The sequence below is a fragment of the Notothenia coriiceps genome, unplaced genomic scaffold (genome assembly GCF_000735185.1).
Source record: "Notothenia coriiceps isolate Sejong01 unplaced genomic scaffold, NC01 NC01_scaffold00005029, whole genome shotgun sequence".
Lineage (NCBI taxonomy): Eukaryota > Metazoa > Chordata > Actinopteri > Perciformes > Nototheniidae > Notothenia > Notothenia coriiceps.
Genome location: NW_011337730.1, coordinates 25,896 through 43,498, shown reverse-complemented (window position 1 = coordinate 43,498; position 17,603 = coordinate 25,896). Strand labels below are relative to the sequence as shown.

General features: G+C 38.8%; 2 protein-coding genes across 2 annotated transcripts in view; one reads left to right on the top strand and one right to left on the bottom strand.

The window, feature by feature from the left end:
- crybg1a (crystallin beta-gamma domain containing 1a) overlaps window positions 1–6,413 on the bottom strand; it is a 53,449-nt gene extending 47,036 nt beyond the window's left edge. Inside the window, exon 1 of the mRNA XM_010768046.1 lies at window positions 5,939–6,413. Coding sequence (XP_010766348.1) covers window positions 5,939–6,258 — 320 coding nt within the window. The 5' untranslated portion in view covers window positions 6,259–6,413. The remainder of the gene's footprint in view (window positions 1–5,938) is intronic.
- Window positions 6,121–12,915, top strand: LOC104942761 (C-C chemokine receptor type 6). Its single transcript, XM_010768048.1, has 3 exons — window positions 6,121–6,206; window positions 8,949–9,274; window positions 11,526–12,915. Exon 3 carries the CDS (start codon window positions 11,535–11,537, stop codon window positions 12,669–12,671), a length of 1,137 nt encoding a protein of 378 aa, XP_010766350.1. The 5' UTR covers window positions 6,121–6,206; window positions 8,949–9,274; window positions 11,526–11,534; the 3' UTR covers window positions 12,672–12,915.
- Window positions 12,916–17,603: the final 4,688 nt, after the last annotated feature.

Here is a 17,603-nt window from a genome sequence, read left to right as displayed (position 1 = left end):
AGCTGTTTAACAAGCTTGCATCTTTTTTTATGTTGCACGCTTAACATACGGAGCTATATCTCCTAAATAAATGTTCATTATGCAACATAGGCTTGCATTAGGAAAATACAGTTGCAGCCTAATTCGTTGTGCTACACACAGAAAACATGACTGAACACAACAGAACAAAAACACATGCACAACAAGCAACAGTCTCAGTTGAAATTAACTCACACTCTTGAAGCATGCATAAGCCTGTACCGGGGTGGGACTTTCATCAACAGTTCTAAATTGGTTTGAATCCTACTTAAAGGACAGAAAAAACTTTGTTTCTATAGGTAAAAACAAATCTGAGTTGACAAATATAACATGTGGGGTACCTCAAGGCTCCATCTTGGGGCCTCTTCTCTTTAACGTCTACATGCTACCACTGGCTCAGATAATGAAAAACAACAAAATAAGTTACCATAGCTGGGCACACACATAGCAATTTCACCAGGAGACTATGCTCCAATTCACTGAGTAAGTGCATTGAACAAATCAATGACTGGATGTGTCAGAACTTTCTCCAATTAAACAAAGATAAAACTGAGGTAATGGTTTTTGGAGCCAAGGCAGAACGTATAAAAGTTAGCGCTGAGCTTCAGTCTGCAATGTTCAAAACAACAGATAAAAAAATCTAGCTGTAGTCATGGACTCTGACCTGAGTTTCAACAGTCACATTAAAACAGTTACTAAATCAGCCTACTATCACCTAAAGAACATATCTAGTATTAAAAGACTAATGTCACAGCAGGATTTGGAAAAACTTGTCCATGCTTTTATCTTCAGTAGACTCGACTACTGTAATGGTGTCTTCACAGGTCTCACTAAAAAATCTATTAGAAAGCTGCAGCTAATTCAGAACGCTGCTGCTCGAGTCCTCACTAACACTAAGAAAGTGGATCACATCACTCCTGTTCTGAAGTCTTTGCACTGGCTTCCTGTGTGTCAAATAATAGATTTCAAAATACTGCTTCTGGTTTATAAAGCTTTGAATGGTTTAGGCCCAAAATATATTCCTGACCTACTGCTAAATTATGAACCAACCAGATCTCTCAGGTCTTCAGGGACTGGTCAGCTTTCTGTCCTCAGAGTCAGAAATAAACATGGTAAAGCAGCGTTCAGTTATTATGATCCAAATATCTGGAACAAACTCCCAGAAACCTGCAGGTCCACTACAACTCTGACTACTTTAAAATCCAGGCTCAAGACTTTTCTTTTTGCCGCTGCTTTTAATTGAACTATTCACATCTTAAATTGCACTGTAACTTTTATCCATGTATTTTTTCTTTTAATGTTTATTTTATTATCTTTTCTTTTTAATGACGTTTTTTAAATGCCATTTTCTTAATGTCTTTCATTTTTTGTAAAGCACTTTGAATTGCCTTGTGTTGAAAAATAAATAAATAAACTTGCCTTGCCTTGCCTCTGTGTGAAGGGGGACGCAGCAGAGTACAGACATGTGGGGGCCATCCTGAGATACTGTCTGCTGAGCCAGGCCGAGGGAGAGGAGCGCAATGAGGAGTTCCACAGGTACGAGAAGACACGCTTCACCTGCACAGCTGATTCTGTGTTCATTCATTCATAAAGCAATTTATCTCTCTCCCTGTTCTCTCAGCCATACTGTTAACTTGCTAGGAAACCTCCCTCTGCCCTGTCTGGATGTTCTGCTGGTGCCCAAAGTGCAGCAGGGCTCTATTGAGTACATGGGGGTCAACATGGATGCTGTCAACATGCTGCTGGACTTCATGGAGAGTAGACTTGACCAGGTGAGACTGCACTCTATGGGTATGTAGGTTTAATACCTCTAAATCACATTGATGTTGCCTGATTGGTAATCATTCTTATTTATTGGGAAGTAAATAAACACACCCAGGCACACTTATGTTTGTCACTATAGCTGGAGTATGTCTGGAGGATTAACTGATGAACGGTGTCTATGTGATCAAGTAGCAAAATAATAGGGTGGCATCTGGTTGCTACACATTTCTAGTGGACTGCATTAATATAGCGCTTTTCCAGTCTTTAAAATACCTCAAAGCGCTTTACATTTCCAAGTCAGCATTCATCCATTCACACACATTCATACAAGGTGCCACCTGCTCAGGGAGACAACATTCACACACTGTTGGTAAACAATTAAAATACCTAATGGATTGTTCCTGACAGAAAGCAGTGGAGAAGAACTAGTTGCATTTACATTGTACTTCAAAAATCATTCTGGTTAGCTACGATGTAGGTCTCAGAAGTTGATGACAAAGCGGCTGATTGGCTGATTGTTCGGAAAGTTGAGAAGCCAGTTGTGTTTTGGCTTAAAGTAGCACTCCACCAATCTTACAAATAAAGGTCAGTTACTTATCATGAGGAGTATCTATAACTCTGTGAAAATATTAATATAATGGTATATGGTATATTGACTTAATTAGTATCGTTTTTCTTCCAGTTTTGCAATCTCTCAATCATCCATTCACCCACACCTGTCTGCCATACAGAGGCCAACAGAGGTGGGAGAAGTACTCAGAACTGGTACTACGTAAAAGTAGAAGTACCAGAGTGTCGGGAATACTCTGTTACAAGTAAATGTCCTGCAATTCAACATGTTACTCAAAAAGAAGTAAAAAGGTATCAGCATAACAATATACTTAAAGTAGCAAAAGTAAAAGTATTCATTGTGCAGATTGGTCCTTTTAAGAATAACATATAATATATGTTTTATAATGATTGATCATCAAAGTGTTCTCAAAGCTGGTAAAGGTGCAGCTTGTTTGAATGACTTTGTATACTGCAGGGTAGCTTGTGGATTTACTCCAGGTGGAACTAAAGTCTGATTTAACATTTGATTATATTTCACATCATTCATCCACATCTGTAAAGTAACTAAAGGTATTAAATAATTGTAGTGGAGTAAAAGTACACCATTTACCTCTAAACACTCTCTTGTCGGTGCTTATATACTGGATAGATTATATAAACTACATGTCTCATGTAGACTAAACTTAAAAAAGAATTCCGTCTACCCGTTGGAAACCGAAGTGGAAACCTTTAGAGTGTAAACGGAATAAAACACAATCCATGGAATGGCACTCTCACCTACTCGATTAATGAAAAGTTAAACACAGTTTGGACCTTCACCCTCCCTTTTCCCAAACCGNAACCGCTCTTAAAAAAGAACGCTGCTGCTCGAGTCCTCACTGACACTAAGAAAGTGGATCACATCACTCCTGTTCTGAAGTCTTTGCACTGGCTTCCTGACAGGAAGCCAGTGCAAAGACTTCAGAACAGGAGTGATGTGATCCACTTTCTTAGTGTCAGTGAGGACTCGAGCAGCAGCGTTCTTTTTTAAGAGCGGTTTAATGACTGCAATTTTCAGGGCCTGTGGAAAAACACCTGAGTAAAGAGAATTGTTTACTATGTGAAGTAGATCTGAAGTCATGCAATGAAAAAACATCTTGTTGGAATAATATCAAGGCAGCAGGAGGAGGATTTCAGAAGTTGAATAATGTCCTCCAGGTTTTTATCATTACTTTGATGGAATTGTGTCATAGTGTTTGAATTGATATTAGGTGGACATAGGGAAAACACATTTGCTGTACCTAATACAGAGGCACTGACTGCTTGTCTGATTTTCTGAATTTTGTGAGTGAAGAAGGAGGCAAATTCATTGCAGGCCCTGGTGGATAGAAATTCAGAGACTACTGACACTGGGGGGTTTGTTAGTCTGTCAACGGTAGCAAACAAGGCACGTGCGTTGTTTTTGTTTTTGGCAATGATGTCAGAGAAGAAAGACTGTCGTGCAAGTCTTTCTTGCACGACAGTGCACCCTAACCCTAAAATATCTTATTTTACAATCCTCCGTGTCGTGGAAATTGATTTTGGTCTCCAGTCTTTCTGCGTTTTTCACACTTCTTCTAATAATAATAATAGATAAAATGTGTATAGCGCCTTTCAAGGGACCCAAGGCCGCTTTACATGGTGAACAAACAAACAAAAGGGGCAAATAATAAAGTAAACATTTAAATAAATAGCAGTAGGACTGGAAGCAGAGGGACTGTGATGGGTTAGGGGTCAAAGGCCATGGTGAACAGGTGAGCCCTAACAGCCTTAGCCACCACAGCAAGTCGTCTTTTACCCTGATGCATGTGACTAATGAGTTCAGGGAACATTCATGTGATGCACCAAGGCTCTCAAAACACAAAACAAGTATTATTCCGAATCAAGCTGATAAGAGAAGGCATAATCATTGTCATGAGGGAGTCAGTTATCTTTTTCTGATGCGTCACATGTCATGTGCATCCAAACTCTGTTTCCTGAAGTCATATTTACTCTGATGATCCAGACAAGATCACAACACCAACTTCAATGAGTCAGATATAAATGGAAAGAAGAAGGACTAAATAACACCTGCAGGGCTGGTTTTTCATTTCACCATTGAATGTTATGCAATGCTTGCTCTTCTCATATCATAATAGCATCTGTGATCTGTTAGCCCGACTGCCTGTGAGAAAAACACCTGAGTCAGAGGCAACAGATCTCATCAACAAACTGGTTTGGGTGCACGTTCATCTTATGGAAGAGAAATGGGGCCAGGGATAAGGGGAAATGACAGAATTAAGTCAAACTACATTTGTTGAAAGTAGAAGTCACACAAACGCAAGAATATTCACAATCTGGCATGCGTTTAGTGGCTCCTTTTATCTTATTTAATGGAGCAAGGCAGTTGATTTTCCTCTCGATATTTTAACTTTATGGTGAATATTTTAACCAACAATAATTTGATCTCAGCGTTAGAGTAGAAAATGTGCTTCTCTGATATACTTTTTTATGCTCCAATAATCTTCATAAATAGAGGTAGAAGGGATGGATCAAAAATAAAAAAGGACTGGAAATATCTGGTATAAATAAAGTCCTTAAGATGTGAATGTCTATCATTATTGTGACCGCTTGAGGTTAACCAATCTTTTAGTTTGAATCTTTGATTCATCAAGGGAAGAGTGACTCAGAGTGAATATTTACTTCTTATCCATGTTCCCATCACGGATCTGCCACAGTCTTTCACTGTCGGCCATAGATGATTGAACTGTTATCAGTCAAATGCCTCACCCAAGAGCACCAGAATGGGGTCAGTTGGTGTTTCACAAACACTTTCTACAACTACCCACGGAGTGAAGCCCAAACATGTAAAAATCCAAGGAACACAACAGCATCTCGTGTCCTGCGTGACAGTTCAGCTTCACGCCCTCCTCGCTGTAACTGTTTACCGCTCTCTGCAATTTTCAAACTTGACTAAACTAGCTGCAGCCACAGCTCACTGTGGTTGATTTTGTGCCAGGGGGGAAACGGTTGCTAACTGAGATGTTTTTACCCACACAATTCAGATCTTCCCTCAGTTCCTACAGCTTTTTATCTACTAGGATGGGTTAAATGCAGAGAACACACGTCAATGTGTGCTGTGTGCTCTGCATGTGTGACCATTAAAGAGGGTTTCATCCCTCCAATTCTATCTATCTCTATTTGGTGCTCTGGTATCAAAAGCAGGACCTAAAGGACTGCAAGGGGGACAATGTGGGAGTTTCGGGGGGGGGGCATTAGCATTAGAAAATGTATGATTTTGTTTTGCACTTGTGTCCCTCAGCTCCCAGCGTCAACAGTGATTATGGTCAAATGATACAATAATTATATTTGACAACATGTTTTATGATCAGGGGTCTTATTTAAAATTGTAAAAAAACAAAGATCTGTCTGTATTATTTGTTGTGCTATTTCTGCAGGGACATTTTATTTAAAGAATGAAAACAATTAAAACAGTTGATGTTATCATATTTACATATCAGTATCTTATTATCAACTTAAACGCCAATCCATAGCGTCAAAACATGAAACAAAAAATGTAATACAAATAAACTAGTTTGTCTCTTACTTGTTGCTTTGGAAGCTGTCCAGTTCATCAGTGAAGAACACATCTCCTCCTGCTTCTTCTTTCTGCTTGGATTTCTTTCGTTTAATCTTAAACGACAACATCCTCTTTGGCTTCTTTTCTTTCGGGAAAATGGGTAAAACATCCCCGGGCAGAGTGACGCTGTCTCCCGGGCTTAAGGGACCGAGGTTTGCCGGCAGAGTGTCCGACCTGTCCCGGGGGCTGGACGCTGCTACATCGGACCTTTTCCGCTCCTTGCTTTCTTTATCAGGTGATTTGCTTTTGAATAAGTTCTTTACTTTCAGGGAGCTAGACTTACTCATGGTGGCTGTTATTCAGAAAGTGCGAGAAGGAAAACATAACCATGAGGAGAGCTGTCCTACTTATAGCTGCTGAAGGAGTGATTCACCGGGATAACCTGCAGAGCAAGTTGCCGCGAGGCAGCAGGGGACATGCCCACACCGGTCGCGCATACCATAGCACGACATACACGTGCATCCATGGCTCCATCAGGTAAAATAGAAGTGCAGTAGAAGAAGAAATAAAACACTTCCGACTATTAACTTCAAAATAAAATGATACAAACACTGTTATCGAATTATATAAACGTATTTTTTATCATTATGATACTAAAATACCTGATTTAATCAAAAACAGTTGCTGATTGATTATCTGTCGATTAATATAAATCGAATGTTTCTACTTATAGCTCTCCCCAGGATACCCAGAGCCAGAGTTGTATTGTAAATTGTAGTCTAGCTTGCCCTACTTGTTATAATATTCTATGTTTACATTGACGTAATTACCTATGGTAAAAAAAAACTTATGCTTCACTTATAAAAAGTTCTGATGTCATCAGAAAATAAACATTTAAAATTCATAAAAATGCAAAAAAATAATCTATATGAATGTATAGATATATAATAATGCGTAATATCGCCTTGAATATGCAGTTAAACTTGTTTGAGATAAAGAAGTGCTTCTTTTAAAGGAGCTGGGTGTGAGCTACAGGCATAATGAGGTTCAAAATAGAGACAAAGATCAAAGCAGGAGGAAATAGTTAGAAAGGCATGGCTATAGTGACCCACTAGGGGCCACAAATGGGTCCCCAGTGCTGGTTCTAAGTAGTTTCCGCTATTATACAACAACACGTATATTTAAACATGAATTAAAAATGCTTTACCCAGGGATTGTTGGAATCAATTTGACTTAGTTTGGATAAACATATGATCAGTGCTGGGGGTGATGGGAACACGTAATAACCAATTTAAACAAAAAGGTAACCCAAGTAGTTAAGTTGGGGTTTGAGCATGTATTTTACAACCCTAAATGTTAAGCAAGTGACAACTTAGTGTTTGTGTGTTTAAGGTGAGACACTTGTTTAGCATCCATTTACTACAAGTATACACTTAAGCAATAGCTCACGACAGGCCGTGGTATATGCTCATTATATCACAGCTAAGGGGCGTGGTTCGGCCCGACGCGAAGCGGGATAGGCGACAACCCCAACTGTATACTGTATTTCTCAGGCGCGGAGGGATACTGACTTGTTGAGAAAAGTAATTTACAATTCTACCCGTGGTATACGCTCAGTATATCACGGCTGAGATCAGATTGCTTGATTTGACTTGTCCGTTTTATAATACATGTTATACAGTATACTGTATAAGCTGTATATGTTTATTGATGATTTACATAAAAAGCTTTTATTTTGAAAGCAAACGTTTTACAACCAGATTATTGCTTGATGCAGCAGGCTCTTAAATATTTCAACACAAGCTTTGCAGTTAAGTCTAACAACGATGGAAACCTGCACTTTGCTTTAAATGACATCTTAACCCTCTGTGTGATTACGATGCCTTTATATGGGTGTGGATGTAAGTGTTTTTCTCTAAATGTAAGAGAGTGATACAAGTTCAACCACATGGCTTTCAAGATTGAATTTATGATAAGGGTTTCAACCCAGTTTGAACAGTTACCGCCCAGGGGCCACTTTTGTAAGTGTAACAGGAAGCCAGGGGCCAGTTAATAAAAAACCCATAGCCGTTATCTATTTGTATTCTTTGTATGCACTCTGGGTTCTCATTCACTTTAAAAGTACAGATTATAAAAACGTTTTCTTATATATCAATTTATTTTCATTTTGAATCAGTAAATGGTGGGGAATCCAGCGTTCTAACCCTATCTACGAAGTCTCGCTGTCGTTCTGCCATAATCTGTTTTACTTTAAGAAAAGCATTTGTTTTTCTTTTTATCCTTAAAATCCCTAGAATCAGTGACATTGAGTGTACCTGAATACCACACGAAGCTCATTAAACTGAGGCCAAAAAGTTCCATAAATGATAGCTCCGTTCAGTTCCTCTATGCCTGAGAATGAGAACTTGAAAAAGGTTATCAGATCTAGCATCCTGTACAATATAAAGTTTACATATTATGGGTAGTTGTGATGTGACCTTTTACGACAGAATGGAAGTTAATGATCTACTATCTACTGAAATAACAGCTCTACCTGCTGGTCATGTTGTGGAAAAGCACCTCATATTTTACTGTAATACACATTTACTTCATGTAAAACACATAACAAGTAAATGCTACAAAAATAATAACATTGACTTTTTGTAAAGGATTCATCAGGCTCAATCAGGGTTTGCAAAAATACTTAAAACTGACCAAATTGGAGCAAGCACAACAAAATATAAGAAAATACAGAAATAATACGCACAGGCAAAAACAAAAAATAGGATGTATCATAACAAAATAACTCTATAGCAAATGGGAAGCACATTCTCCGAAAAACCACGTTGAGGTTTGAGGGCATGAGAGAATAAAGAGAGAGTTTCTGTGTGCAGGATGTTGGCATGAGTGAGTTTACACCTGTGATCAAAGACAGAGTGAGAGTAAGGGCGGGCAGCCAACTTGTATTCAGTAGTTTGTAAAACTCTATTAAAAATGTAATTGAAGTGAAAAATAAAATCTACAGTAGTCGTTAAACAATTCTGTCCTTAACTTCAAGGCTGGACCTGTTGCGACTGAGCAGTCGGTGTGAATTGAGCGCAACAGATCTACTGAGCGTGCAGGCGGAATGTCCCTGCATGTGTGACTTCAGAAAGGAGGAAGATCCCTGATGCACTTTACTCACACTGCAGCAGAGCCTGTGAGAACGCAGCTTTGCCTATATCTTTCTTCTTTTGATATTTAAAGCGCACATTATTAGTGACATACAGCCCACCCACTGACCTTTGTTCAGAAGCAGCCTCGACACAGGTGAATCTCCGGGAGGAAGATTTGTCTCACTCTTTCACTCTGCTCAACCCAGAGAATAAATCATCTTTCTGCAAGGTAAGTCTGATCAGAATAGAAAAAAATAACATAGAAGAAGTAAATATGAATCATTATTTGGTTTATTTGGTCACATTAGCCAGTTTGGTAACTGCTTAATGTATTTTCACCAGTGGAGGACAGTAACTCAATAAATGTACTATATTACTGTGCTTAGGTACAATTCTTAGATACATATACTTTACTTAAAAGTACTTTTTAATGCCGCTTAATTATTCTACTCCACTACAATTTAGAAGCAAATGTTGTTATTTGGTTTCCACTACATTTATTTGCCAAAAATGAAGGTGATTAATACACTTTCTTTTTTTAAAGATCCCCCAGCTGCAACATTAAAGCGGTGAACACTAATGCATCAATAGTTTTAGTTCATTACAATGCAATACTTTTGTACTTTGAAATAAGTGATATTTTGAATGCAGGACATTTATCTGTAGTTAAGTATTTATACACTGTGGTTTAACAACTTTTAATTACATACAATATTGTAGTACTTCCTCAAACTCTTATTTTAGGGTTTCTAAATGTGTTAATCCTTTAGTATAAACGTAAGTGTAAAAGTGTAAGGTCATGGTTTGTCCTTGACATAGTGTGTGTGAAGAATGTTGAAGCCTGAAACTGCACTGATTGATTGCTCACTTACAAAATGTATAATGTTTTTATTGAATCAAGTTTCACATAGGGCGACTTTTACAGAACTGTCAGTTCTGTAAAAAATGGAAACGATAGCTCTTGAAGTTCTCATACTGAGTTTCTAAACAAAAGGCTCATCTTTTCTCGTTCAATTATCTACTGTTAGTGTAAAACCATCCCTTCCTCATTGACCCGTGCTACTGTGCGTTACTATGTATAATCTAATGTAGAAGTGAGAGTGCTGAAACGAGAGATATCATCACATTGTCATGTCTGTTCCTTATCAGGCTTTTAAAGAAGTGGAAGTGGAAGCACGCAAACAGGTTTCTAACACGCTTCTATTTAAATAAAGGAGAAATCCTGTGTTGGTGTGTCATTTCATCCGTTGAAAGGATTATTAGGCTTTACTGAGCTCCAGTGGTAGACAGGAAGTACATTTGCTCAGATTTTTTAATTATTGTATTACATTACAGTTCACAATTCTTGAAATATTGTGCCTTTTACTCCACTTCATTATTTGACAGATTTAGCTGTTTTGAAGATTCAGAATATAAATGCATGATGTAATCAAGAAATACATTATTATGTACTATTATAAGTTAAGACATATTATGTACAATATTTGAGCAAATGTATTTAGTTATTTTCCACCTCTGATTATAATTCTTCAACATTTATTATTGTGAAATGAGCCATTGTTCAGAAAGTGCACTCATATAATATAGGTACATTTTTATTGCTAGTACTTTTACATGGAGTCAAACCTTAAATGCAGGATTCTTCAAAAACTTTTTTTTTTGCGTTTTAACTTTATTTAAACTTGGGTATAGGCAACATTGGAGAAGACAGCACGAGTAAACTACATTTTTTAAATTAAAGAAATGGTAATTTCCTGTGAGAATCGTCAGAAAAAAAAATCGAAGATCTGTGCATCTCTCTTGTGAAAATGATACATTTGAGTGACCTCTGTACACTGACTGATGCTCAGAGACAGATCTCAGATCCTTCACAATACAGATCTTATCAGCTTCTGGGATCAGATAAAGCACAAAGCAAACCCACTGCCTCCAGTGCATTCACTTTTTGAAATAAGGTCATTCACACCCAGAGGTAGAGCTGAACTAGAACGCCGACTTTTTTCCTGTAAACAGAAGAAAAACCGGTGATGTGACTCATACCCAGTCCAAGTAATGCACACCTTGCAAATAAACTAGATTTGTGGTGGTACCGCTTTCCAGCTGAAGTCTTATAGGGCACATTACTCATCAGTTTAAGAATAAATAAATGTGTTATACCTTTTAGTAAAGTCATATGTTATGATTAATAATACATTTAGTTGCCTAGTGGAGGGAGAATTCAGATATTTTTGCTTGGTTAGAGAACAAAATAGTCAAAAAATATTAAATTACAAATAAAAGTTCTGCATTGAAAATGTTACTGGCAATATTCAAAGTGCGTTTTACAATTTGTACCACAACATCTTATTATGTTCTTATCTTGTGTACTGAAACTTTATTAAAATATAACACCGAAATTTGTTTTGAAAATGTTGGACGTTTTATAGCAGTCGCCTCATAATTAGTTGTTGGTGTAAATTGCAATTTATTTTCTTCTCTAGATCTAAAACATGGAGACATTAGACTGCGATAACTTCACTCTAGACTACGAAAACTTCACTGTAGACTACGAAAACTTCCCTCTAGACTACAAAAACTTCCCTCCTGAAAGGTGTGAGCCCTGCAACCTGGACCCCAACCCTGTGGACGTCCTCACCGAGATGTACATCCACTCCATCATCTGTGCCTGCGGTCTGATGGGCAACACCCTGGTAATCGCCACCTACATGTTCTACAAGAGAGCCAAGACCATGACGGACGTCTACCTCTTCAACGTGGCCGTGGCAGACCTGATCTTCGTGTTGGCTCTGCCGCTCATCATCTACAACGAGCAGAACAGCTGGGCAATGGGGTCCGTGGCCTGCAAGGTGCTGAGGTCAGCCTACAGCATCAACCTATACAGCGGCATGCTCCTGCTGGCGTGCGTAAGCGGCGACCGCTACGTGGCTATAGTTCAGGCTAGAAGGTCCTTCGGTGCTCGCTCTCGTGCTCTGATCTACAGCCGCCTCATCTGCTCAGCTGTCTGGGTGTTAGCCGTGGCACTAACTCTGCCCACGCTGCTCTACACCAAGCTCTTTGAAGAGATCAATCTGGGAGACGAACCCAACTCTGTGATCTGTCAACTGTCTTTCAACGAGACTGAAACGGCAAAGCTGATAAAGGTGGTGGTTCCCACCCTTCAGATGGCCATCGGCTTCCTTCTGCCTCTGCTGGTGATGGTGTTCTGCTACTCCTGCATCGTGGGCACCTTGCTGAGGGCGCAGAGCAGCCAGAGGCACAAGGCAGTGCGCGTGGTTTTGGCAGTTGTTGTGGTTTTCATCATTTGCCACCTTCCCTACAATGCTGCTCTGCTGAACCACACCCTGTCTCTTTTTAAGGAGAGGAGTTGTACGTTGGAGAAGATTAAACTGAAAGTTCTGGCCATTTCCAGGAGCGTAGCGTACCTCCACTGCTGCCTCAACCCCATCCTGTACGCCTTCATCGGGGTGAAGTTCAGGAGCCACTTCCGGCAGATAATGGTGGACCTGTGGTGCTTTAGCAAGAAGTACATCTACTCCGCACACACTTCACGCGCAACATCCGATATCTTCATTTCAGGGCGTGTCTCTTCAGAGGGATCCAACCACTTCTCATCATTCAGTGCATGACACTGCAGTTTTACACAGCTTTCTAGTAATGCAAATGAACACGCTGCACTTCTTCTTTCCGAAGCTGCTGCTCTGCGTAGCTGTATAAAGGTAGAAGCATCTGTGTGCTTAGATACAAATATAATCAAGATGGCTTCTCAAGCTAATAAACCCTGAACCTGTTGCTCTCTTGCATTATGTATGATGTTGAAAAAGTCTTTTTATTAAAAAATACATATTAAAAGTGTTATTCCTACATGTTTTCCAGAACCATTATTACCTTTTCTGTTTACTTTTTTTTTTACTATTTTGTGTTTCTGATTGCATTATTCTGTAAGAATTTCTGATTAAACACTGTCTGAAAAAAAACGTAAATTGTCTCTTAATTTGATTTAGATTGTGAGTCCTCTCATAAAGCACTGCAAACAGAGTCTAATTTTATATCACTGATATAATCTCTTATCCATTACATGAATAATGTTTTGTGGCATTAAATAAAGTTTGATGTGCATGATACTGACAAACAATTATAATGTATGTTTGTTAACCTCCTCTCTTGGAGACATTGTTGGTCAACACATTCAGCCACCATCTGTCCTTAAAGAAAATGAAAGAATACAAACAAAGAATATAAAAAATCCACTTCATCGCTCCCTTTAACTTAAGCTGATAAACTTGTCTAAAAAAGTGCATTTGTTCTTTATGGGGCAAAGACCCAGATTTCGAAATCCACCCATGAAAGTCATTTCCTGTAGTTTTACGTCAGTTGTGTTAAATGCCACCACTTTGTTCCACTTTGAAGCTGTGTAAGTGGAACAACAGGGCACTGACCACAGACAGAAAGCTACAGAGGTCCTAAAAGAGACAGTTTGGTGCACATAAACAATACCATGGAAGTCATTGATGCTCCAGTCTACCGCCGACCAGCTCCAGATAACAGCATTGTTCACAACTAAGTATTTAATGACAAAAAACAATGAAGTGCTAAAATAGTGGAAGCAAAAAATTCCCTGGTCTGTTATGTTGAACCACTATGTTGTGTTTCAACATCCTTATTAGTGTATTTTATTGGGTCCATGTTCTTATTTCTGCAATAGCAACATTGTGTACGGGTCATGGCCAGTATTGTATGCCCAAAGAGGGATTCTCTGTAGTAAGTCTTCATGATACTTTTATTATTTTTACTGGGTTTGTGAACATTTAGATATTTTTGAGCCAAGAATTTGACATTATAATAGAAAATTTAGAGGCAAGCAGAAATGATATGGAACTTAGCTCAGGTGAACCTCATTCGCAAATAAAACTCATCTCCTTCACGCCTCAGAAACAACTTTGTTACTGCATAAGAATAACATTTTTGCTAGAATATTACAATAAGCCATGAACATACATTTTGTGAAGTTTGTATTTGAACATTTAATTTGGATGTATATCACAGCATTGAAGAAGCTCAATTCAAAAACACAATGTGACACCTTTACGTCACAAAGAAAAATGCATTACACCAACCACCACATGAGGAGCTCCTTCTTTTTCCTCCACTGGATGTCCTCAGTAAGCTTTGATGAGTAAATATTCTTTACTTGAGGAAATACTATGCTTTACCATCTGGATGTTCCAAATGATCAATTGTATGGAAGGAAGAGCTCAGTTGCTTGTTAGTTCAACTACTGTTCAGTTCTCCCAGCTTTAGAACCATCGCATTTTGCTTTGATTTCTCTGTTCGACAATCCTCCCTCACTTTTAGGGATTTTAAATGTATGCGTTTTACTGCATTAAAAAGGTTTACACTTGAATTTACACTTGTGGCTGGTGCAACACATGTTCGCACGTCTAAAATAATCATCCCTAATACTATGATTTAAACACTATTGCACTGGTTAACAGTTCAATGTTTTAAACAGTGCAATTAAGTTGAACTGACTTCACTTGTATTTATTTTTCAAGATTTTTACGATTTACTATTGTAACTCTGCGAAGTTAGAAATCTATTGACAAATTTGAACTTGACGAATGATTAACTCAAAAAGCAAAAGTTCCTACAACACAAAGAATGTGTCTTAACTAATGTTGTACGTACAAAGACCTTTGAGGCTAATGGCACTGGAGCAAACCTGCCTGAGATCGTCTTTTAGAAAAAACTAGACCGCCTCTGTGCATGCTCACTTTTCACTTGTGAATTAAATGGACGTGTACCAATCAGAGGGTCAGTTGTTCGATTCCCAGTCCCTGTTGTCAATATGTACTTGGGCAAGATACTTGATAAAAAAACATCAAAAATATATTCAATCTTACCCAACACAACGAATCCGTCAGGAAGAATGAAGGAGTCAATCAATCAATCAATCAATCAATCAATCAATCAATCAATCAATGTAAAAATCAATGTAAAAATCTAATTAGCAGTTTGGCTTAACTTCGGACTTGAGCGATGTCAAAACAAAAAAACTGAAAAAAATCTGAAGCCCTCAATTTACCTAACAAAAACAAAACCTCTGACCTAAGCTCCTACAATCTTGAGTAATCACATAAACAAGGGCTTCTCACTTCTACGACTGCTTTTAGTGCTTCAAAATACCAAATGTAAACTTGCCAAAAGCCTACAACACTAACACAGATCACAGAACATTCAAAGCAGAGTGATTGTCTTGCTGCGGTTCAAAAAGTGCTGATGTCATCAGGTGGACCAATCAGGAGTCAGGCAGCCAATCAGCAGAATGAGCAGCACCTGCACACTCACACAGCAGTATGTATTTGTTAATTTTTTACTAAGATTACATTAAATTAACAAGGCCTGATGTTGCCTTACAATTATTGTTGAAGAGTAATAACAGTCTCTTCCACACCGTGAGGCATACAACTTATTAAAGAACACAGGTATCTGAAAAGGTTAGATGGGTGTATCTTACTGTGGCTCCATACCTGCTTATTGTCACAGCACATGTTTATTTACCCTTATACCACATACTCCCAGCTGTACCTTATATTTTTTGGGTTTGGCTGTTCTCTTGCCTCTCGTATAGTTTGAGTGTGGCTTTGAGCCAGTTGCTAACAGAGGTTCACTGAAAGGAATTTCAGAACTTGACATTACACAATGTAAATCACTCAATCAAATTGATATTTCACTCGAGACCAATTTTAGACACAGTCGAATGCCAGATGTGAACTACGGTTTAAACCCAACTGGATCTGGGCACAGTGTGGACACATCTGGACTCAGGATCTGTCTGAGCAGTGTGGAGAGGATCAGACCCAGCTGCAGGTGTGTTGGCACACCACCTGTCCACTAGGTGTCCTCAGTGAGCTGTCTCTGCCTCCAAATGACATACTGTATGCTGTGAGTCATGGCTCTGCAGCTGTTCCTTTTTAGGATAGTTTACAGCAGGAGCGTGCAAAAGGAAAACGTATTTTTGGGGAAATAGCTAATAATTGATAGAGTGAAACCAAATAATATCAACATGTCATCCAGGCTATGTGGCAGTGGGTGAAGGGAGCACTGGTTCCATCCCCACTGCAGTCAGCATGCCGCTGTGTCCCTGGGCAAGACACTTCACCCCCAATTGCTCCAGTGGGGACTGCCCACAGTATTGAGTGTATGTTAGTGTAAAAGCGTCCAACAAGTGACATGTAATGTAAAATCCAAACTTTAACTTTTTTTTTTGCAGGTTTTTGCATGCCTACAACAACATTGTTAATGTACTGTACACCTACATGTACACCAACAATCTCAAAGCACACTGCAGAACTCAAAAACACAGATGTCCCGTTTTTCATGCTGTATGAATTAAAATGCCAGAATGTGTGGTGAAGACAGGTGTTAGTGATAACATTAATGATGGCTCTGTTCCAGTGAGATGTCCTGGTAATATGTTATGCAAGTTGTAAGTGTGCATACTGTAACGCCAGAGCCATGACACACACTAGTGGAATGCACACAAGTAATGTTTTTAATGATGTATTTGAAAAGGAAAATGTTGCAATGAAAAAGTTGTATGATGTGTTTACTGGTTTGAAAGCCTTGTGCACCGTGGACACAGGAGATTTCACTTTTTTTGGTTTGCTGAGTATGTATTTGACATACACCTTCATCATTATTTCATTGGCATGGAGTCAAGTGATCACACAGAATGCCAGTGTAGCTCTGCCCAGGGAAGGAGAGGTGTTCAGGGGTTAATTTAACGTTCACATTTCTCACATAGTTACTATCACTTTTCTGTCGATTGGAACCAGTCACCGGAGCATGTGATTATGCCTTTAGGTGATATATTACCATCCATTTATCTTCTGAGAAACAACACCTTGTAAAGACCATTTTACTGTGATGATTTAGAGGCCCTTAAGCCTAGGGCTCATTCCAGATAACTCTCCTTAGTCTCACTGTATGGACGGACATGCTTTAACAAGGAAGCACTGGATGCCATCTTTGGCGCCGCAGTGAATATGAGGGGTTCAGATCCAAGAGGGGTCTTTTATAACCAAGATTGTATGCTCATCTAAACATCTGGAATTTGATAATGAAGCCACTCCTTTGACTCCGTAGCTTGCGATCACTGCTGAAGGGTTTTATTGCAGCATCCTCGTATAGTTTCTTGTTAGACCCTTTATGCAGTATGGGATTCCAACTGGGCAAGGATTACTGCACTAAATGTGTTTGTGTTTACAGGGTTCCTGCAGGTTTCACCAACTCAAATTTAAGACTTTTTAAGAACTTTTAAAGATCACTTTGAATAGAAAATAAGACCTATTTCGCGGCAAGAAAGTATGAAGGAAAATTGCCATGAAATAAGAAATACGTCCCATAATTACTTACAAAGTAAATGTATTCACTTTCAACATAAGAACGATGACTGAACACAACAGCTCACAGAACTGTGTTAGCCAAAAACCAGAAAAAAATAACTGCCTAACCGTGAAATTGTGTGTGTGTGTGTGTGTGTGTGTGTGTGTGTCTCT

Bases quoted from the DNA above. Each gene is read 5' to 3' on its own strand.
- LOC104942761 (XM_010768048.1), top strand. From the start codon at position 11,535: ATGGAGACATTAGACTGCGATAACTTCACTCTAGACTACGAAAACTTC.